Consider the following 24112-nt stretch of genomic DNA (forward strand, 5'->3'; position numbering starts at 1 on the left):
TGTCCACCACCACAAACACTGTCGTGAAGCCGGAGGATGGGGGTAGATCCGTCAGAAAGTCCATGGACACAGCCCCCCAGGGTCTCTTGGGTGTTGGCAAAGGCTGCAGTAAACCAGGCGGGGCCCCTGTCGCTGACTTGGCCTGCCTGCATGGGACGCAGGAGGTGACATAAGACTGGACATCGTGTCGGACTCGGGGCCACCAGAAGGTACGGGAGACCAGGTTCAGAGTCTTGAACAGGCCAAAATGCCCCGCAGCCGGGTTATCATGACACTGGCTGAGGACGAGTCCCCTGAGTGGCCCTCCTGGTACATAGAGCCGGTCACGATAATACAGGAGTCCATCCGTGACCGACCAAGGCGAATCTGGCCCCACCTCTTCCTTCCGCTGAGCCACCCACGCCTCCTGCTGCTGCGCCTCCCGGATCCGAGCCCGTATATCCACCGGCTCCCGCACCGCAGCAAAAGACTCGACGGGGATCACTGTCCTGGGCGGAAGCTTGTCTTCCACTCGGGTGTACTCGGGCTTCCTGGACAGAGCATCCGCTCTCTGGTTGTGCCCGCTTGGTATGTACCGCACCCGGAAATCAAACCTCGCAAAGAAGAGGGACCACCGGATCTGGCGTTGGTTCAAATTCTGAGCGGTCTGCAGGCTTTCCAGATTCTTGTGGTCCGTCCGGAACTCGATTTGATGCCGCGCCCCCTCCAGATGATGCCTCCAAGCCTCGAACGCCGCCTTGATGGCCAGCAGCTCTTTCTCCCAGATGGTATAGTTGCGCTCCGAGGGATTCAATTTCCGAGAGTGATACGCGCAAGGGAAAAGGGTACCGTTGGGCGTCGCTGCCTGGAGTAACACGGCCCCAATGGCAATGTCGGAGGCGTCCGCCTCCACGACAAATGGCCGTTGCGGGTCAGGATGCTTCAAGATGGGCTCCTTCATGAAGGCGTCCTTCAAAGCTTGGAACGCCTGTTGTTCGGGGGCGTTCCACTGGAACCGAGTCTTCTTCTGCAGGAGCCGGGTGAGGGGGGCTGTCAAGGCAGCAAAGCCAGGGATGAATGTTCGATAGTAGTTGGCGAACCCAAGAAGTTGCTGAACATCCTTCACGCGACGCGGGGGTTGCCAACTCTGCAACGACTCAACTTTACTCGGTTCCATGGCGATGCCCTCAGGAGAAATGCGGTGACCCAGGAAATCGATGGTCACCTGGTAGAACTGGCACTTCTCCAACTTGGCAAACAGCCGATGTTTCCGGAGGCGCTGCAGGACCTGACGGAGATGCTGATGATGCGCTTCACGCGACGGGGAGTAAATCAGGATGTCGTCCAGGTAAATTACGACAAACTGGTCCAACAGATCTCGAAAGATGTCGTTCATAAAATGCTGAAACACAGCGGGGGCGTTGGTCAGGCCAAACGGCATCACCGTGTACTCAAAATGTCCATAACGAGTACCAAACGCTGTCTTCCACTCATCAGCCGGCCGAACCCTGATGAGGTTGTAAGCTCCACGCAGGTCCAGTTTCATGAAGATCTTAGCCTCCCGGAGTCGGTCCAAGAGCTCGGGGATGAGGGGCAGCGGGTAGCGGTTACGCACCGTGATGGCGTTGAGTTTCCGGTAGTCACAGCAAAGCCGTAACTCGCCCGACTTCTTTTTGACGAAGAGCACGGGCGCAGACACTGGCGAGGATGAGGGCCGGATGAAACCACGAGCCAAATTCTTTGTCAGGAAGTCCCGCAATGCAGCCAACTCGGGCTCCGACATGGAGTACAAACGCCCCACTGGGAGAGGCGCATCAGGGACTAGATCAATGGAACAGTCATAGGGCCTGTGCGGGGGTAATTGGTCCGCCTCTGACTCGCTGAACACATCAGCAAAGTCGGACAGTTCGGGAGGCAAGGAAACCCCTGAGGAACCCTCCACCTGGCCGGCACAGATATGGCGGGTGTGGTCCATGCACTGCAAACTTGGGAAGGTGACCAAGTTCTGAGACCAATAGATCTGTGGATCATGCGCCCGGAGCCACGCCAGTCCCAAGACCACGGGGAAGTGCAGATCCGAAGTGATGTAGAACTGGATGGCCTCCACATGGGAACTGATGGCCATACGCACTGGTTGCGTGGCGGCCGTAATAGGCCCGGACAGGAGCACTCGACCATCAATAGTCTCCACTAGCATGGGCGGATCCACCGGACACTGGGGAACAGCCCATTTGGCCACGAAGGCCGAGTCCATGAAGTTAGTGGTAGCCCCAGAGTCAATTAAGGCATGGACCGGAATCCCCTCTGGCTTGCCAGGAAGGATCAGACGTGCCTCCAAAATCAAATGCCGTGGAGGTTCACAGGCACCGTCGGAATGGCGTCGCTCGGCGTGGTCGTGGTGGGTCGCCCGATCTATCACACCGTCTAGATCGGGCTCGGGCCGTTTCCCGACAGCAAAGCAGGGGACTTTCTCGGGGCCGGCTTGGTCACTGATGCCCGCTGACGCTTCTTTGGGCAAGAAGCAGCCAAATGTCCAGGGTCCCCACAGTAAAAACACAACCCCCCCGATCGTCGTCTGTCCATTTCTGTCACCGATAGACGGGACCTGGCGGCACCCAGCTCCATTGGCTCCTCCCTCTGGACTGGGGGCACACGCTCAACAGGAGCGGCAGGGGTCTGTGGGGTGGCACGGCGACTCTTTCGCTGCTGCAGCCGGGCATCGATCCGCAGACAAAGATGGATCAGCCCATTCAGGTCTGAGGGAATGTCCACGCGGGCCAGCTCATCCAACATCTCCTCCGACAAGCCATCCTGGAAGGCATCCACGAGCGCAGCCTCATTCCAGGCGGAATCCTGGCTAAGCAGCCGGAAATCGCTGATATAGGCCTGTAGGGGGCGCTGACCCTGTCTCAAAGCTTTCAGGCGTCGGGTGGCAGTCTGCGCCTTAATCGGGTCCTCGTACATGAGGCGCATATGGTCACAAAACCCCCCAAAGTTATCCAACAAAGGGCTAGGCTGTGCCAGCAGAGGCGTGCCCCAACGAGCTGCATCCCCCGACAGAAGGCTCAACACGAATCCCACCTTATCTCGGTCAGTGGGGAAATCAGCTGCTCTCACGCTGATAAAAAGCTGGCATTGTCCCAGGAAGGCAGGAAACAGTTCTGGATTGCCAGCAAATTTATCCGGCATAGCTATCTGACATTTCCTCCTGGGTGGGGGTGCAGCATGTACCTGAGCTTGCAGTTGAGCCACCTGAGCTGCCAGCAAAGTGAGTTGCTGGGTGAGCTGAGCATTCTCGGCAAGAAGCTGCTCCATCGTAGTAGTAAGGGGTGGGAGGCTGAAAGCAAACTGTTCTGAACCAGCCAACTACTGGCCTTGTAATAAGGCAAACCCCTGTTCAAGCAGTAGAGACTGGAGAGCGTCTGAGGCTGCAAAGCGTCTGCCAAGTTTAATTCACAAGCAAAACAACAGAACAAGAAACACAGGAACTTGAATCCTCAAGCGGAAGGGTTGCTTTCAGCAACCAGCCCCTCCCCAAACACTCCTTTTATTTAGAGTTCAGGGCGTGGTCTCCCTGTGCCTCCTCCCGAGGAGACCCGCAGCCTTTTTCTGCTTAGTCCTGCTCGACTGCCTCCTGCGTCGGGCGTCCTTGAACAGGGCCAGCTGTGGGTCATCATCCTCCGCACTATCGGGCTCACGCAGCTGAGAAGAGGGCCCCGGCTGGGAGCTCTGCCAAGCCTCCAAGCCATCATCAGCCAGTTCGTCTCCCTCCTCCCCCTCATCTGAGTCATCCGATACATCTGAGCCGGCTGCCGGACCCACCGGCTGGCCCTGAGTCACAACAGGCAGCCTAAATGGGACATTAGTTCTTGCTGTTTGGTGAAAAAGGGGCGGATGTCTGGTTCGGGGCATTTTGCTGGCCACCCTGAGGTGACCCAGTGCAGGACCCTGCTAAGGATTTTGTCCTTAGCGGTGTTGGCTGCTATGACCTTGGCTGAGAGTGGGCACTCTGGTAACTCTGAGATGGCCAGTATGTTCCCGCCGGGGCCGGATCTGGGTCCTCTGTTTGCAGTGGCAGTCTGCTGAGGCCGTCTGTATGTTCTAATTCTTTACCTGGTTTGTGTATCAGCTTGTAAGAGTATGCTGATAAAAAGGTAGACCAGCGCAGGATTCTTGGGGACAACATTTGGGGGGTCGTCTTGAACCAAGTAAATATGCCTAACAGGGGTCTATGGTCAGTAAAGATTGTAAAGGGTCTGCCGTATAGGTAGTCATGAAACTTCTTCACACCGGCGACGATAGCCAGAGCCTCCCTATCTATTTGTGCGTAGTTTCTTTCTGCTTTGGACAGCGTTCAGGAGTAGAAAGTGATTGGCCTTTGTGTTCCATCTTTGGCCAGGTGGCTTAAGACGGCTCCTATCCTGTACGGGGAAGCATCGCAAGCAATGCAGACGGGAACGTCTTCTTTAAATAGGGTGACTGTGGAGCTATTGCAAATGATGTTTTTTAGTGACTGGAAACTGTTCTCGTGTGTCCTTGTCCAGGACCACGGAGTGCCCTTATCCAATAACCTATGGAGAGGCTCCGCAATTGTAGCCTTGTGGGGCAGGAAAGCGTGGTAAAAGTTTAATAGCCCCAAGAACGCCTGGAGTTCTTGTTTGTTCTTGGGGCTGGGGGCTGTCTTGATGGCTTTGAGTTTTTCGTTAGTGGGGTGGATGCCCTGGGTGTCTATCCTGTACCCCAGGAATTCCATGGAGGGAACTCCTATGGAGCATTTCTCCTTTTTCAACTTAAGACCGGCTGTTCTGAGCCGGTCCAGGACAGCTGACAACCTGTCAGCTAGATTGGCTTCTGTCTCTCCGGCGATGAGCACATCGTCGAAGTAGGGGCAGACCCCGGGAATCCCTTTCAATGTTTTTTTCCATTATGCTTTGGAATATTCCCGGGGCTGCCGAAATGCCAAATTGCAACCTTTTTACTTTGAATGCCCTGTGGTGCGTGACGATCGTCTGCGCGTCTGCGGTTTCATTGGTTACAGGCAATTGCAAGTACGCCTGCGTGAGATCCAGTTTCGCAAAGATGGCACCGGAGCGGATAGAAGCGAGGACATCTCTCACCACCGGGACTGGGTAAGTGTGGGCACTTAGCGCTAGGTTCAGGGTGGCCTTATAGTCAGCACAGAGCCTAATTTGTCCGTTGGGTTTAATAGGAGTCACTATAGGGGTCTCCCAGCTTCCCCCTTCTGTAGGTTCTAAAACCCCCAGCTTAACGAGGCGTTCCAGCTCATCCTCAATTTTCTTTTTGAGGGCGAATGGAACCCTCCTGGCCCTAATTCTGATGGGTTGTATGGTTGGGTTTAGATTTAGGGAGATGGGTGGTCCTGTATACTTTCCCAAGGAGCCGTCGAAGATGTCTGCATATTTGTTGCAGACGGCTTCGAGGCTTGAGGCCTGTACTGCGTTGACGCCTGTGATTGCAATGCCCAAGGGGCTAAACCAGTTTAGCCCTATTAAGTTGGTGCGATCCCCTTGCGTTACTAACACCTCTAGGGGGCCCCAAATTTTTTTATACTCTACCCATACTTGGGCTTTACCCTTTAATTGTATAGGGGTTTTTTTGGTAATCTGCCAATTGTACGTGTGGGGGCTCTAAGGGAATTGTCTTTTTGTTGTATGTTTTCAAGGAGATTAGGGATACTGCCGACCCGGAGTCGACCTCCATGTCGCAGGCGACTCCTTGGAGTCTAGTTTTAATTTTTACCTTAGGGCTTAAAAAATGGACCCTGTCTACCGCCTCCACTAAACTTTCCGGGGTCTCTCTCTTATCGGCTCAGTTGGTAATCGTACCTGGGGGGGCAGCCTCCACTTCGTGTAAGTTGTCACGGAGGCGGCTTCAGCAAACTGGTTTGATATTCCCGGTCTTCCCGCAATTGTGGCACTTCGCGTTGCGGAAGCGGCAGCTGGCTCGGGCATGGTTGCCTCCGCAGCTGGCACAGTTGGCTCGTAGGTCTCTTCGTGGCGGGATGAGGCTCCTAGGTTTTTGTCTGTCGTTGGTGTCGCTCCATCGGTTTTGTCGTCTCTCCATTCGGCGTTGGAGGGCATCTATGTCCATTAGGTCTACGGTTCCGTCGTCGTCGCTAAGGGTTGTCTCGTCCTGATGCACGCTTCCATGGTTTTCTGGCGTAGAATGTGCTGGGTCTTTTCGGTGGCTGTCTTCATAGGCCAAGATCTCCCGGGAGACCTCGGCTAGGTTCATCTCCGGCTTGGCAATGATCTTTTTTTGGAGACGTTCGTCCCTCAGCCCAATGACTATTTGGTCCCGGATCTGGTCTTCCAAGTCCGGGAAGCTGCAGCTTCGTGCGGCATGCCGGACTCCTGCGATGAAGTCGTTCGCAGCTTCATCCGGCCGCTGTCGTCGCTGGGTGAACTGCACCCGCCAGTATAGTTCTGAGCGGGCCAGCATATAATGCTTGTTGAGTCGGTCGGTGAGCTCGGCATACGGAACCTCTGCGATCGGTGTTGGGCTGAACAGCCCCACGGCGGCATCGTAGACTGGGGGGCCGCTTTTGTATAGGAGAGCGGCGGCTTGTGCTCTGTCGTCAGTAATTTTACTGACTAGGAGGAAGCCCTTGACCTGCCCCAGATGCGACTCCCAACGCTCTGGATGGCGGGTGTCGAATTCTCTGACGCGTCCGAAATTGGCCATGCTGTCAAGGTCCGGTGATCCGCTCCGCTGTGGAAGTTATAACTTCCAGTGACTTAGCCGTGACTTGCTCAGCTGGCCGGGAACTCTCTTCCCTGGCCGTGACTTCAGCTCGGCGGAGCGAATCCCATCCTCGTCGCCAGTGAAGTGGCTGACAGACCACTCAGAGACAGCTGGCTAACTTTAACAAGTTTATTTAGAATCGGACAAGAGGGTATTAGGGGCTCGGGCTTTTATAGCCGACAGCCGGCCGGCTAGTCCAATCAGCGGCAGGTCTTCTCCCGCCGAGATTCCTGAACCAATCTGCTCTTTGTATTTCTGACAGTTCCTTTGCCGTGTGGCTGGGTGGCTCCGCGTTGTGTTGACAGCCGAGAGCTGTCAACCGGCTGTGCCTGCGCCTTGCTGGGGAGTTTTCACAGTTGTCAAAACTCCCACGTGTTCAGCTGTCAAAAAGAGCTTTACCTCATAACCAACATTGTTTAACTTTACAGTAATTATTTACATATAATACAGAATATAATGCAACAAGTGATACATAATGATCAATCGGGGTTTATAACTGGTAGACAAATGAAGTACAATGTAAGACAAATTGTTAATTTATTAGAATATTTGGAAAGAAACAACCAAGTCTCTGCTGCATTGATATTTTTAGATGCAGAGAAGGCTTTTGATCAATTGAATTGGCAATTTTTATTGAAAGTAATAGAAAAGATGGAATTTGGGGATTAATTTTTACAGGCTATTAAAGCAATATATCAAAAGCAAATGGCACAAATAATTGTTAACAGTAATTTATTTTTTATTTTTTTTAATTTTATTAGATTTATATACCGCCCTTTCCCGAAGGACTCAGGGCGGTTTACAGGACATTTTAAAATCACACCAATACAAAATACAAAAGTTAAAAGACAATTAAAAAGATTAAATTATCCCTGAGAATAAAACCACAGTTAAAATTCTCAGCCTGGGCCAGAAAGCTCAAAGAGCCAAGTCTTCAGGTCGCGGTGGAATGAACGCAGGTCAGGGGCAGAAATTTGTAAAATTGAAAACGGAACAAGGCAGGGATGCCCTTTATCACCATTGTTGTTTGTTCTAACACTGGAAATATTGATTAAAATACGTGAATCAAATAAGATAAAGGGAATTAAAATTAGGCATCAAGATTATAGATTGAGAGCGTTTTCAGATGACTTGGTTGTTACTTTAAGTCAATCTATTCAATCGGTTTCAGAATTATTGGATGTGATAATAAAATATGGACAAGTTTCTGGATTTAAAGTTAATAAGCAAAAAACTAAAATATTAACAAAAATATGACCATAAAACAAATAGAAGCGTTAGAAAAATTAACAGGATTTGAAATAGTAAAAAAGGTTAAATATTTGGGGGTATATATCACAGCATCGAATGTGAAATTATATAAAAACAATTATGAATTGTTATGGCAAACAGTACAAAAGGAGATTGATAGTTGGAAAAAATTACAATTGTCTTGGCTGGGGAGAATAGCAGCCGTGAAGATGCTTTTATTTTTGTTCCAAATGATACCAATATTTAAGAAAGATGCAAATTTAAATGAGTGGCAAAAAGGTATTAATAAATTTATCTGGGCAGGGAAAAGACCGAGAGTAAAGCTTAAAATAATGAAAGATGCACTTGAGAGAGGGGGTTTGAAGAGTTTATATTATGATGCAGTTGTGTTATATTATTTGAGTTTATATTATGATGCAGTTGTGTTATCAACAATTAGTGATTGGTTCAATTTAACGGATGAAAGAATATTGAATATTGAGGGGTATGATTTATTGTATGGATGGCATGGGTATTTATTTTATGGCAAAAAGGTGGATAATATTTTTAAGACTCATATTTTAAGGAACGCTTTGTTCCGAGTTTGGAAAAAGTACCAATATATATTAAATAATAAAATACCTATATGGGCAATACCTAGACATGCAATAGGAAATATAAATGTGGAGCAGAAGCAAGATGTGATTACTTATAAAGAATTTCTTAGGATGGAAGGGAATATTTTGAAACTGAAACCTTTAAATGTTTTAAAGGAAGAAAAGATAGTACAGACTTGGTTTCAGTTTATACAATTACAAGCTAGATGGAAAGAAGATCAGAAAATTGGTATAATAAAAGTTGATGAAAATTTGATAAAGCAAATTAGAGAACAAAGTCAATCGCATATAAAAAGGTTATATAATGCTTTTATAAAGATTGATTCAGAATCGGAGTTAGTTAAAGATTGTATGATAAAATGGGCTCAGAATATTGAAAAGCCCATAATGATGGATACTTGGGAAAAAATTTGGGTTAGAAATGTAAAATTTACACAAGCACAAAACCTAAGAGAGAATTTTTATAAGATGTTTTATAGATGGCATTTAGATCCTAAAAAGTTAGCATGTATGTATCCAAATCAACCACCTAAGTGTTTGAGATGTGGTAGTGAAGAGGCAACTTATTATCATATATGGTGGACATGTAAAAATGTTAAAGCTTTTTGGATAAAAATATGGTGGATTTTTCAGAAAGTTTTTAAGAAAAAAATAAGATTTACTCCACAGCTATTCTTATTGGGGATTATTTCGGATTGTACTGTTATAGAAACTAAATTAATGTTACACTTAATAACGGCAGCCAGACTGTTGGTGGCGCAACATTGGAAGAAAGAAGATTTACCTACAGTAGAACAATGGATACTTAAAGTAATGGACATAGCTGAAATGGCAAAGGTTTCAGCATATTTGAAAGAACAGTCACAAGAAAAATATATTTTGGAATGGAAATGATGGATTGATTATATTCAAAACAAATATGGGACTAAAAAGTTTCAAATAGCATATGAAGTTTCAAATAGCATATGAATAATTCTTAACAATTATAGAAGTGTTATTATAATTAATTTAGTTTTGTAATAAGGGAGTTAAAGGGTGGAAGGTTTGTTAACGTTGTAATAGATATTTAGCATATGTTTGCATAAGATTGCTATATGTAATACCCCTGTTTTCTGCTTTGGGAAGTCCAGGGGGGGAGGGAAGGGGAGAGGGTTGAAAAAACCCATATTTCTTGTAAGCTAGTTTTGTCTCTTCAATACTCAGTAAACCTTCCTGATATACTAGATTCAGTGTTTCTTCACTATCCATCAGATATTCTTTCTGATGTGCTTTTTTCTTCTTCAACTTTCTAATGCATTTGCAACATTCCATATCCACCTACTTTCCTTGGTAAGTAAAGTATGCCAATATCACTGCATGGATGAAGGCATAAACTAGCTGTGATGGTTCATTGTCATTACTTTTCTGGTCTTCCTATTCAGAGCTTTTAATTTTGCTTGAGTCCAGTCCACTATTCCAGCTAACTATCTAAAGAATGGAATTGTCCTCCACTGAATTTGGACTTTGAGATTGTCTTCATTCTCTTGATGAATTCACTTCTAATCTTTTTCTTCACTTCAGTGTTAAGACCTTTTAAAGACCGAGTGCCCAAACTGCAAGCCAAATTCCACTTATTTATTGCAAACTGTCAAATGGCAATTTAACCTGAATACTGAGGTTTTAGGGTTAGGGTTGGGGTTAGGGTTTATATTAGAGTTAGGGTTTATGTTAGGGTTAGGGTTGATATTAACATCTTTCGTCTTAAAAGAAAAAAATAACAGAGCTTTCAATGATACAAACAACTTTTTATTGAAAATTAAAAGTTTGCATTTGGCATGCTTTTGAACAATTAATGTGATTTTTGCTGTTGTACACATGCTGATAATTTGTCTAACCTTGGCTCATACTTTGTAAGTTTGAGAGCAACACATGCAAAACTCAGGTCATCTATTTGTCTGTTTCTGTTGTCAGATTTGATATAACTCAAATATATAACTCAAGGGGTCGGCAACCTTAAACACTCAAAGAGCCATTTAGACCCATTTCTCACAGAAAAGAAAAACTGGGAGCTAAAAAACTCTGCTGCTTCCCCCCACACAAAGCACCCTACCACCAGCCACTGCTTCCTCCACCCTCCCTAAGGAGCACTCCACCACTGCTGCTGCTTCCCCCCACACAAAGTGCCTGCCACCACTGTTTCCCCCACCCCCCCACACAGAGCACTCAGCTGCCACTGCATTCCCCCTCCCACCCGCTGACAGAGCTCTCCACTGCCCTACTGATTCCCCCCCAGGATGGAATGCTCTGCTGCTGCTTCACCCAGTGGTGAAGGTAGAGTTTGGGAGGCAGCAGCAGGGCATAGCCCAGGCATGGCCCACCAGCAGTAGCAAAGCTCATCCTCCCCACTCAAGAGGCCACCAGAGGCTCCTTGGTTCCATTTGAGTTGAAGAAAGTGGAAGTGCAGCAACAGGATTGCTCTCAATAAGTGGGCGCACAGAAGTGAGCAGTGCACCTGGCTCTTATTGTTTGAGAGCAATCCAGCTGCTGGATCTCTCTTTTCTTCAGCTTGGATGGAGAAGAAGCACCCAAGCCACTGGTGGCTGCTTGAGTGGGGAGAACAAGGAAGAGAAGAGCAGTGCGGCTTTGTGCCAGCCAGCCAGCCAGCCAGGTGAGGAGCAAGATTGCCAATGGTGGCTGGCTGGCTGGGGTGCCTTGGGGGGCATCTGCCAAGCCTCATGACAGGGGCATTGGCATCTCCCCCTACCTGGCATATTTCCCCAGCTTGGTACAAGATGCTTGGCAGAACCCCCCCTTCCCGCCCCTGATCAGATCCAGCTCCAGGGCAGTCCTCTGTCGCTTCCTCCACTGCCGTGTGCAAGAAGTTTGTGGAACTAAAAAAAAAAGTTCAATCAATCAATTCCAACTTCGCAAGATATTTTTTTCCATGAGAAGTTGGAATTGATTTATTGATTTTTTTTTAGTCTCACAACTTCTTTTGTTTGTGGGACTGCACATGGTGGTGGAGGACAAAGAGTCGCAGCAGAGGAAAAGAGCCACATGTGGCTCCGGAGCCATGGGTCGCCGACCTCTGGCTTAAAGTGAAAAGATTTTATAAAACCCAACTTAAAAAGCCACTTGCCTAGGGAGATTTTGATGCAGGTTGCTCAGATGGATGAGACTGAAGGCCTAGGACTGGGGCAACTGCATGTGTGCCCACAGAGAAGGCCCAGAGTGCCACCTCTGGCACACAAGCCATAGGTCCACCACCACTGCCCTAAATTGTCGTTATTTTTTTTATTTTTTTTATTTTAATTCCATTTATATCCTGCCCTTCTCCGAAGACTCAGGGCAGCTTACAAGCTTAGCAGTAGCCTTCATTCTATGTATATGCCTGCTTATTAGGACTTTCACACACACCCCAAGCAGCATTATTACAAAGTCAGCTTAATTGCCCCCAACAATCTGGGTTCTCATTTTACCTACCTCGGAAGGATGGAAGGCTGAGTCAACCTTGAGCCTGGTGGGATGCGAACCTGCATCCCACCAGAAGGAACATTGTGTATGCATGGCTTTTTGTAATTTACAGATCAAAATTTTATCAATCTACATATTTTGTAAATGCTATGGTGTCCTACTCAGTGTGCCAATAATTATTGGGACTACCGCAGCTAGTTTATGCAATAATATTTCAACTTGATTTTTCAGACAATTCTTCTATTTTACTACCTCTTGGTATTGCCACATCAAGTATCCATACTTTCTCCTTTTCAACCACTGTTCAGTCTGGGGTGTCATGAGCCAAAACATTTACCAATTTGTATTTGAAAACTTACAATATTTTAACCTGCTTTTGACTACGTTTTTAACTCTATATTCCCATCTATTTTCATTACTGGCAGATGTTCTAATGAATCATTTTGGTGACTCCCATATAAATGTGGAAGTATTATTTTTGCCATTGTTTTGGTATTACTGCACTGTGTAAATCAAAGCCTATTTGTTTATCTGTTCTGTCTTTTTATTGTTTTATACATGCATAGGAAAAAAATGTCAAAGGAGATAATAGTACCTAACCAAAGTTTGTTGATATCATAAATGTTATGAAAATTGGGTTTAGTTAGTGCTTAGAAAAAAAACACCAAAATAAATCCTAGGGAATCTTTCCTGTTAGGTAATGACTAACCACTTCCTTATTGTTGCCAAAACATACAAACCCACACTAGGGATCTTTCCATGTAATCATTATACCTTTATTTTATTTATTTGCTTGTTAAATATGTATATTATCAGATTTACAGTTGCCTGCAAATACTTTACAACTCAAGACATTATACAGATTTGATCACTTTTTAAATTAAAAAGACCCCAAATAAAAATTTTAAATCTTGTTCAATTTAATGTTGCATTTTGCTATATATGTCCTTGCTTGAGGTAATTATTTCTCATATTCTATTCCTAGAACTATTACTAGAATATCTTTGAACTTATTTGTATTGATTTGTGATTTAGAACTGGCTATTTTCTAAATCAGCACTGAAATATTATATGCATATTATAACTTTGGAAAACATCTTTTGTGTGCAATTGCTAATGTGCATATCCTATGTCTGATAAGGAAGCACTGAGCACAAATTGAATAGTAATGGATGGTTGTGTACCTCATAATCCAGATCCAAGTAGTCAAATTCCCCATTGATCCGAAATTGCTGCAAATGCCTATCAAGGGTGAGATTGATGTTTCTTCCATGACGTTCTATTAAAACAGAATGCCAATGGTGATCATCCAAAAGGCTACCTGTGGTCACAGATGTGTGTCCATAAATTGAACCATACTGGTTGCTACCTGTGAAAAAACAGAAAAAATACTGATTTTATTTTTATTTTTTATCTATCTATCTATCTATCTATCTATCTATCTATCTATCTATCTATCTATCTATCTATCCATCTATCGAATTAAGTGGTATCTATCCTAAAAAAAATTAAAAAAATGATAGGTAGAGAATTGGAGGTATTATAAATCTGCCTTGGGAAAGCTGTGAGAATACTTGCTAATTGTGATTCCAAAGGTGATTAGAAAATAAGATATAGAAATTTTAAAACTTTTTCTGGATGAATATACAGCTAAAACACATGAACTAATTCAAACAATGGCAAGAAAGCTTGAATCCAAGATTGATGCTCTTTCAAGGAAATTCCAGTAAGAAATCCAACATCTGACCAGAGATATCAAACAGGTGAAGGATAGAGTAGAACTTACGGAGCACAAACTGGAGAAGACAAATACTTTGTATGAAGCTGACTTGGACAAGAGATCAATTTTGGAAGCTCAGTTTAACGAATTTCAATTAAGATTTTGAGCAGTTTCTGAATAATTAGGAGAAGACATTAGACTAAGGATGGTTAAGGCTTTAGATATGTCTAAAAGAGATGAATATCTTGTAAGACAACAGTTGCTTAAATTATCACAAATGCAGCGATAGCTAATGAAGAACCCAATAACTACCTTTGAGATATCAGAAGTTATTAAAAAAGTGAAATCAGGTAAAGCTCCAGCTTAGATGGCCTTACAAGCCAATATTATAAGTGCCTTGAGGATGAACTTCTTTAGCTACTAAAGGATAAAATGAATGAAATATTACAGGGTGGGGGAGATACCTCAAACATGGAAATAAGCAAATATTGTTACCAAAGGAGGGTCAAGATATTACAAAGACAAAAAATTACAGACAAGTTTCATTATTAAACAAGGAGTATAAACTCTTTGTTGCAGTTTTGGCAGAAAGACTAAAGAAGATCTTATAAGAATATATACATGAATACAGTGGTGGGATTCAGCTGGTTCACACCACTTCGGCAGAACCAGTAGCTAATTTTTTTGTTGCCCAGGCCCAGAATGGCCTTCTGGAAGTGGCATCCACACAGAGAACCAATTGTTTACATATTTGAATCCCGCCACTGCATGAAGACCAATCTGGCTTTCTGTCAAAAAGACAGCTAAGAGATAATGTGAGGACTGTTTTGAACATTATTGAATATTTACAATACCATAATAAGAAACTGGCAGCTCTAATATTTTTAGATGCAGAAAAGGCCTTTGACAGTCTACATTGGGTTTTTATGTTTAAAGTGATGGAAGAAATCGATTTTGGAGAGAACTTTATTCAAGGAGTCAAAGCTGTTTATAATCACAGCAAGCAAAATTGTCATTAATGGCAACTTAACTAACTCATATGAAATTCAAAAGGGCACAAGACAAGTATTCCCCTTGTCTCCTCTGCTGTTTATCCAGGTGTTGGGAATTTTGAATAGAGATATTAGGAAACATAAGGAAATAATGGGGTCTCTAAAGGCTGAGCTATGGTTGACACCTTCACTCGTCTACAACACTCAGAAGTGCAAGATGACCTTTATCCTGCAATTTCTTCATATGGAGAAACTGTCCAATGGGCAACCTTTGACCTCTCCTTATTCTGTTGGACCAAGCTTGTCACTGATCTGTTGGGTTTTGCACTGTTAAATATAAAAAAAATAACCTAATCACTGAGCTTTACATCCAAATAATTAGCATATATTTCAGGAATATTTCAATCAACACATTCCTGAAATATATGCTTACTTGTTCATGTGCATCATCTGGTTCTTAGATACCTGAGATGGAATCTAGAAAATTACAGTTCAGAGTTAGGGTAGAGATGGTTTCTATCATTCTATTCCCATCACGTGGTACCCATGGAAGTCCTTTTTCCTATAACAAGTAATATTGCCAAAGTTTTCTATACTGATTGATTATGTTAAATAAAGAATGCAAAAAAACCCACAACCCATTAGCAGATAATAAACTGTCTCTGAATTTGCTAACCCTACATTTCTGCCACATACCTGCCATAGGGCCTTAGCAGTCCTAGACTGATACCAAAGGGTCTGAATTGAAAACTACTTAATGACATCCTCCTCCCATAAGGTATTAAGGAGAACCCAACAGATGGAGCAGATTCTCTACTTCAGACCTCTAGAAGGCTCCTTACTTCAGACCAGTATACTGAAAAATCACAGACAGGAATGTGATATTTTTCTCTTGATTCCATTTCTAGATAAAATGTTCCTAAAATATAAATCTAAAGGCATAGACAATGCTAAAGCATAGACAATGCCTAAGGCATAGAAAATTTCTTGTTTTTTTAAGCCATACCTAAATTTAAATAAAGGAACAGTTTCGCCTTTTTCAATTCTAGGGTGATATAATCTCCTTGCTGGCCTTCTCCATGAAAGAGTACGCCTTCACTTTCAATGGTTTTAAATTTCAAAGCGATGACATCTTTCAGCGTTTTCAATGTTTTCTTCTTGTGTCCAAATCTGTATGGTAATACAGCATGGCCATCAAAATTGATAACATCAGCCCCTAAAGTGGAAAAATAAAATTATTGTTGAATAGTTATGTACTGCTTAGGCTAAATAAAGCAAAATGTTATATATTTATATCAAGACACACAAGCAAATATTTAAGGAATTATAATAATAATAATAATAATAATAATAATAATAATAATAATAATAATAATAATAATAATAATAATAATAATAATAAGAAGAAGAAGAAGAAGAAGAAGAAGAAGAAGAAGAAGAAGAAGAAGTAGAAGAAGAAGAAGAAGAAGAAGAAGAAGAAGAAGAAGAAGAAGAAGAAGAAGAAGAAGAAGAAGAAGAAGAAGAAGAAGAAGAAGAAGAAGAAGAAGTAGTTGGAAGGGACCTTGGAGGTCATCTAGTCCAACCCCCTGCTCAGGCAGGAAACCCTATACCATTTCAGAGAAATGGCTGGCCAGTCTCTTCTTAAAAACTTCCAGTGTTGGAGCATTCACCACTTCTGGAGGCAGGCTGTTCCACTGGTTAATTGTTCTAACTGTCAGGAAGTTTCTCCTTAGTTCTAGGTTGCTTCTCTGCTTGACTAGTTTCCATCCATTGCTTCTTGTCCTGCTTTCAGGTGCTTTGGAGAATAGCTTGACTCCCTCTTCTTTGTGGCAGCCCCTGAGATATTGGAACACTGCTATCATGTCACCCCTCACCCTTCTCTTCGTTAAACTACACATACCCAATTCCAGCAACCGTTCCCTATATGTTTTAGCCTCCAGTCCCCCAATCATCTTTGTTGCTCTTCTCTGTACCCTTTCTAGAGTCTTGACATCTTTTTTACATCATGGTGACCAAAACTGGATGCAGTATTCCAGGTATGGCCTTACCAAAGCATTGTAAAGTGGTATTAGTACTTCACGTGATCTTGATTCTATCCCTGTGTTAATGCAGCCTAGCACTGTATTGGCTTTTTTGGCAGCTGCAGCACACTGCTGGCTCATATTGAAGTGATTGTCTACTAGGACTCCGAGATCCCTCTCACAGTTACTACTGTTGAGCAAGGTACCACCTATACTATACCTGTGCATTTAATTTTTCCTGCCTAAATGTAGAACCTTACTTTTTTCACCATTGAATTTCATTTTGTTAGATAGTGCCCAGTGTGTGAGTCTGTCCAGATCCTCCTGTATCTTAAGCCTATCTTCTGGAGTATTGGCTATTCCTGCCAGCTTGGTGTCGTCTGCAAATTTGATGAGTTCCCCATCTATCCCCTCATCCAAATCGTTGATGAAGATGTTGAAGAGCACTGGGCCCAGAACAGAGCCCTGGGGCACCCCACTACACACTTCCTTCCATATAGATGCAATTCCATTGAGGACCACACACTGAGTACGGCCTGTCAGCCAGCTACGAATCCATCTGGTGGTGATGCTATCTAACCCACATTTTTCTATCTTATCAAGTAGTAGGTTGTGATCTACCATATCAAATGCCTTACTGAAGTCCAAGTAAATTATATCTGCAGCATTCCTCTGGTCCACTAATTTTGTCACTTGGTCAAAGAATGCAATAAGATTTGTCTGGCATGATCTGTTTTTAACAAACCAATGTTGACTTTTAGTGATGACTTTGTTTGCATCAAGGTGTTCGCTGATTTGTTGTTTGATTATCTTTTCCAGAATCTTCCCAGGTATTGAGATCAGGCTGATAGGTCTGTAGTTTCCTGGATCTACTTTTTTCCCTTTTTTGAGGATGCGAACTACATCAGCTCTCTTCCAGTCCTCTGGTAGTTCCCCAGTGCTCCAGGATCTTTGAAAAATATAGTTCAGTGGTTCTGAGATCATGTCTGCCAGTTCCTTGAGAACTTTGGGGTGTAATCCATCTGGTCCTGGTGATTTGAACTCGTCCAGGCTGGACAGGATCTGGTTCTTACATATTCAATTGGCACATGGAAAACTGTACATCAGTTCATGCAGTTATAAGATAATCTCTCCTGGTTATTTTTATTAACATATTATACAATAGTGACTTAACATATTGTTAAATGTATGGGCCTTTCTTCCTGCTAATTTTTTTATTTTATTTTAATTCCATTTATATCCCGCCCTTCTCCGAAGACTCAGGGCGGCTTACAAGCTTAGCAGTAGCCTTCATTCTATGTATATGCCTGCTTATTAGGGCTTTCATACACCCCCCAAGTTAATGAAGAGACATTTATTTCATCTTCTCATGATATTTTTTTCTTTATTATTAATTTGAAGTTCTGCCAAAAGATACACTTGATTGACTATTCAATGACTGCAAAATGTCATAGAAATTGGGCCTTGCCATCAACCTAAAATGCACTATGGAAATTATAAAGAAAACTTACAGAAAGAAATGGGAGTTCTCAAGACCATTGAAAAATATCTGTGTAAATACGGTACATTGAAAATGGCCACCAAGTGGAGACATTCAAAAGTAGTTATCTGAGTACACCAAATCAGGATTATACACATTTTAAAATGTTCTTCACTGTTTCAATATGCTGAGGTATACTTGAATGTAATTGAACACATATATAACCCGCACTATTAAACATGAAAATTTTAGAGTTGTCCCCAAGCATCAGAATGCATGGCTGATTATTATAAAATGAACTACTTATATAACTTAAGACAAGTTGATTCCTACAATGATTCCTCAGCACAGCTTGTATGATCTTAACCAGGCCATTGAAATTTGGCAACAAAAATCTTTTTTTTTTTTGCCTGTACAATTTTTGAAAAGACAGAAGGAAAGGTGAAAGGGTTAACAGAAGCTTTATAAATAAACATGGATAGAACTGATACTATCAATAGACTAAATTTAAAATGATTTAATTGCAATTCCAAAATAAACTCCCAGTGCAAATAAAGCAAATCTGAAAATCTTTGATAAGTGAATAGATTCTGTCTTAATTTTACTTTTGATTAATCACATACAGAATTAAATTTCACCATCAAATCTGCATACTGGTAATCATATTCACTAATTTAGGAATGATAGTTTTTGTAAAATATTAAGATCATATTGCACTGTAATTAAATGTAAGTGATATAAGAAATTAAATTATAAACATTATTAAACATTGGAAGGGCAATGAGTTTTCAGTATCACTTGTCCCACCTCTAGAACAAGCAAACCAAATTTGAAAGACAGCTGCAAAACAGCAGCTCCCAGTGTGCTTTCAGCTGGATTCAAGATATGGTTGTCAGTTATAAAACCTCCTTGGCATGGGGCCACCTCTCTCTAGTTCTTTCTATGCATCCCACATTGTCTGACAGGAGATGCATACTCCATGTCCCTTCAATTAAAGTGTGCCATTTTATGAGACCTTTGAAGTGTATCTTTTCTGACATATGTCTATCTTCTAGAACACCATCCCCTGCCATCCCCTTGCCCCATATAGAACCAAATGATTGATGGCAAGTTACTCAGTCCTCATTTTATCCTCCATACAGGCATTTTGGGAAATACTATTGGCTGCAAGAGAGTAATGGCTTAAGGTCACTTTGAGAATTCCATAGCAAAATCTTTCTCATTCATTCAAAGATATATCAATATTCCCATATTTCTATACACAATAACATTATTCAAACCTACTGTCAAAACCCACAACACCCACATCTTAAGAAAGTAGGAGTCTTGGAGACAAGATTTTCCAAGCAGGAACTTTTACTAAAAAGTAGGACTTAGAAGGCATAATAGACAGGATCTGAGGAATTCCCTCACAGATCAATATTTTTAAAGTGTCCCCAAGCAAACCCCACCGCACAGTTCATTCAGTCACTTCTGGACCAACCAAGCTCCAGGTGGTAAGCCCATAGTGGGAAAGGAGAAATAACAGTCCATTTGCAGCAGGATCATTTCCACCTTCCTCACACTTCATTCGGAGAAACAAACCAGATCCCAGAGGGTTGCATTTCTCCCTTTCACACCCCCTTTCCTAGTTGCCCATAAGTTGAGAGGGAATGCCTAGTAAGAAAGCAGTTGGTTATATTGTGATGGATAGCAGGCAGGTGGAATAAAGAAAGGCTACATTTAAGGGAGGAAGTGAAAGCCATAAAGCCCCATGCCTGTTCCCTCTCCCCCTTGGGAATGGAAGAATCCAGGGGAAGATGAGATTTGGATTTAGCTCAGAGGAGATAGTTAGAAATGAAATATAAATGGATTGTGACATCCTGCCCCCTTTAAAAATAGGAGCACTCCACCTGTAGAGGAAACAAAAATATAGATGTTAGCCTGGTTGGTTTTTTTTTGGATATTCTGTATGACACCTCTTTAGCAACTTAGGTGCTCTGATGTGAAGTTTATGGACCCACTTGCTTTCTGAGGAGAGAAGGTGTTTCCAAGCTACTAGGTATTGAATTGCTCCGTGGTACTTTCTAGAATCTAGGATTTCTTTTACCTCAAAGTGTTGTTCTCCTTCAACCATGATAGGAGGTGATGGTGGGGGGTTGGCCATAAGGGTGACTGTTGTTTCCTTTTCAGCAAACTGCAGTGAAAGATTGGGTCTATTTGCCTATGTTTTTTGGGTAGTCCTAATTCTATTGTTACTGGGTTTATGATTCTTTTAATTGGAAATGGTCCTATATATTTTGGTCCAAGTTTTTTACAGGGCTGTAGGGATTTTAGGTATTTTGTAGATAAATATACCATTTCTCCTACCCTGAATATTGTGGGTTTAATTGAATGAATGAAAATTTATTGTCAAAGTACAACCATGTATACATTGAGATTGGCTGAGCCTCCTTTTGTGCCCCCCCCCACCAAAACTCACAGTGGCAACAATTCCACCATCTTATTACATCATGTGAGCTAATTGCACACAGCACACTGGCCTCGCAAGTCAATCATACATAAAGTTATTTCCTGTTCAAGAGCCTGACAGCCCATGGATAGAAGCTGTTCTTCAGTCTGTTGGTATGGCTGACTACACTCCTGTATCTTCTACCTGATGGTAGGAGAGTAAAGAGGTACCAACCAGGATGTGAGTTATCCCTGAGAATTTTCCTCGCTCTTCCAAGGCAGCGAGCCCTGGCGATGTCATCCAGTGGTGTCAGGGGACACCACACGATGTTTTGTGCTGTGCTCACCACCCTCTGTAATATCTTCCTATCTGCGGCTGTCAGGCCAGCATATCAAACTGCAATACAGTGCAAGAGGACACTCTCTATAGTAGACCAGTAAAAGAAGGTCATTAAACATTGTTCTACCGTGTTCTTCTGTAAGACCCTGAGGAGGTGGAGTCTCTGTTGGGCCTTTCTGGCCACCTTGGTTATATTGACTTTTCAGGTAAGATCTTCACAGAGGTAGACTCTCTTTTTGACTGGTTGTGCTTTGTATGCTTGCCTAGCTTCGTCTAAAGCTTTCCTAACAATTGGCCAGGTGTTTTGCAATTATGTAATCCATTCTTTCAGTGATGGGATTTCCGGTTCATTTGGGATTAGTTCTGGCATAGGGTTGAAACTTTGACCAATGGCTATTTGAAAAGGAGTGTAGCCTGTGCTGGAGTGGACTGCGTTATTGTAAGCAACTTCTGCGAAGGGGAGTAGGTCCATCCAATTTGTTTACTGGAAATTAATAAAGCATCTTAAGTATTGCTCAAGTACAGCGTTCCCACATTCCGATTGGCCATTCACCTGACTGGATGACAGTCCCTGAGTAGTGCCTAAGAGAGATAAAAATTCCTTCCAAAACATTGACATAAATTGCACTCCCCTATCAGATATGATGTGTTGGGGAGCTCCATACAGTCTGTAAATATGCTGCACAAATAGTTTCGCTAAGGTTTTTGTGGTGGGAATCTTTTGACAAGGGATAAATTGCACCTGTTTGGAAAACAAATCCAAAACCCCCCAGATGACAGTGTTCCTGTTGCTTTCTGGTAATTCCACCATGGCTATTTCTTTCCAGGGGGCTGAGAGGTTCGTCCCTGGTTGTAACAGTCTGGGTGACTTCCCCTGCAGCCTCTTAGCCATTGCCCACATTTGGCAGCTGGCCATGTAGCTTTCTATCTCCTTTTTCATGGATGGCCACCAAAATTGCTTTTTAGTTAAATGTAAAGATTTTACAAACCCAAAATGTCCTGCTGATTTTGTATCATGGCACAGCTGCATGAAAATGATTCTCTGGGTGGCAGGTATAAAAACCTCTCACCCATCCTGGGTAGTCCATCTTTGTGCACACTTGTCTATTTTTCTGGAACCATTCATCTGTTTTCAAAGACTTTAGGAATTCGATCCTAGTTTGGCTATCCAGCTGCAGCTTCATTTTAGCTTGAGCCCTGGTGGTTACTGACACTGCCAGTTGTGGTTCGGGCATTAGTGGTTTAGAGTTGGTGGCTTGTGTGCTGTTGTATAGGGGCATACAAGACAGTGCATCTGTGAGGAAATTCTTTCCCCCCGGTAAGTGTTTAAGTGTGAAACAAAATTGGTGAAAGTGCAGAGACCAGTGGGCTTGCTTAGGAGTGAGTTTTCTGGGTGTTTTTAGTGCTTCCAAATTTTTGTAGTCTGTCCAGACCTGAAAGGGGATTTTATTTATTTATTTATTTATTGATGGGATTTATATCCCGCCCTATCTCCTGAAGGACTCAGGGCGGCTCACAATAAAACATATAATAAGTGCATAAATCAAGATAAATGAAATTGAGAACATCAGTGCAATAAAAAATTAGAGAATTTAAAAATGAATTAAAAATACTAAATATAAATTAATTAAGATGCCTGTCAGTCTAGGTCAGCTTGGTGGAACAGGTGTGTTTTGAGGCCGCGGCGAAAGGATTGGAGGTTTTGGGCTATCCGAAGCTCAGGGGGGAGCTGATTCCATAGGGTTGGTGCTCCCACAGAGAAGGCCCTCCCCCTGGGGGTCGCCAGCCGACATTGCCTAGCTGACGGTACCCTGAGGAGGCCTTCTCTGTGTGAGCGTACTGGACGATGGGAATTTGTTCCCGGCAGCAGATGGTCCTGCAAGTATCCCGGACCTAAGCCATGTAGGGCTTTAAAGGTAAGTACCAGCACCTTAAATCTCACCCGGAGGGCAACTGGTAGCCAATGCAGCTCCCGCAGGAGGGGTGTAATATGGGAGTATCGGGAAGCTCCCATCACAACCCGCGCAGCTGCATTCTGCACCAGCTGAAGCCTCCGGGTGGTCTTTAAGGGCAGCCCCATGTAGAGAGCATTACAGTAATCAATACGGGAGGTAACGAGTGCGTGGGTGACTGTACGTAGGGCATCTCGGTCCAAAAAGGGGCGTAATTGGTATATAAGACGAATCTGGGCAAATGCCCCCCTAGCCACGGTTCCAATGTGATCTTCAAAACTGAGTCGTGAATCTAGGAGGACGCCCAGATTGCGTGCTTTATCAATGGGAGGTAACATCTCTCCTCCTATAGTCAGAGATGGAACCTCTTGGACTAAACGAGATGACGGTATGTACAGCCACTCAGTCTTGGCCGGGTTGAGTCAAAGCCTGTTTTCTCCCATCCAAATCTGTACCGCTTCCAGACAACGGGACATCACATCGAGGGCATCACTGGGTTGGTTCGGGGTGGAGATGAATAGCTGGGTATCATCAGCATATTGATGATATTTCACCCCGAAGCTACGGATGATCTCTCCCAGCGGCTTCATATAGATGTTGAACAGGAGGGGCGAGAGCACCAAACCCTGAGGCACTCCACAATTAAGAGGCCTAGGGCTTGACCTCTGCCCTCCTGCCAACACCGTCTGCGAACGGTCCGAGAGGTAGGAGGAGAACCAACGCAAGGAAATCATGCCATGTAAGTAAAGATCACGTCACAGTGTAAGCCTCCTTTTCCCACACAGCCCAATGTTATTCTGTCTCCATGAGTTTCCTGGATGTATATGCACACAGTTGCCGTGCCCCCTCATCATTTTCCTAATATAATACAGCAACCACCGCCACATTGCTTGCATCTGCCTGTATTACAAAAGGTTTATCAGGGTCCAGGTGTCTCAGTATGGGTTCAGCAGAAAAAAGTCTCTTTAGCTTCTGTAATGCCACTTGACATTCCATTGTCCACTTCAGGGGCTCGCTGGGTTTCACTGCCCCCCCCACCTCATTTTCAACAAGTTCGTGAGGAACAGGGCTATTTGGGTGAACGAAGGGATGAATTGGCAGTAGAAGTTTGCAAAACCCAGGAAACTTTGCAA

General features: G+C 43.6%; 1 protein-coding gene across 1 annotated transcript in view; it reads right to left on the minus strand.

Moving 5' to 3' along the window:
* Nucleotides 1-24112, minus strand: part of CNTNAP2 (contactin associated protein 2) — a gene marked incomplete at its 5' end in the record, with an annotated part of 1513027 nt that overhangs the window by 789454 nt on the left and 699461 nt on the right. The window contains 2 exons of the mRNA XM_081344134.1: nt 13229-13413; nt 15763-15972. Coding sequence (XP_081200260.1) covers nt 13229-13413; nt 15763-15972 — 395 coding nt within the window. The remainder of the gene's footprint in view (nt 1-13228; nt 13414-15762; nt 15973-24112) is intronic.

This window comes from Vipera berus, assembly GCF_964194415.1.
Source record: "Vipera berus genome assembly, chromosome: Z".
NCBI lineage: Eukaryota > Metazoa > Chordata > Lepidosauria > Squamata > Viperidae > Vipera > Vipera berus.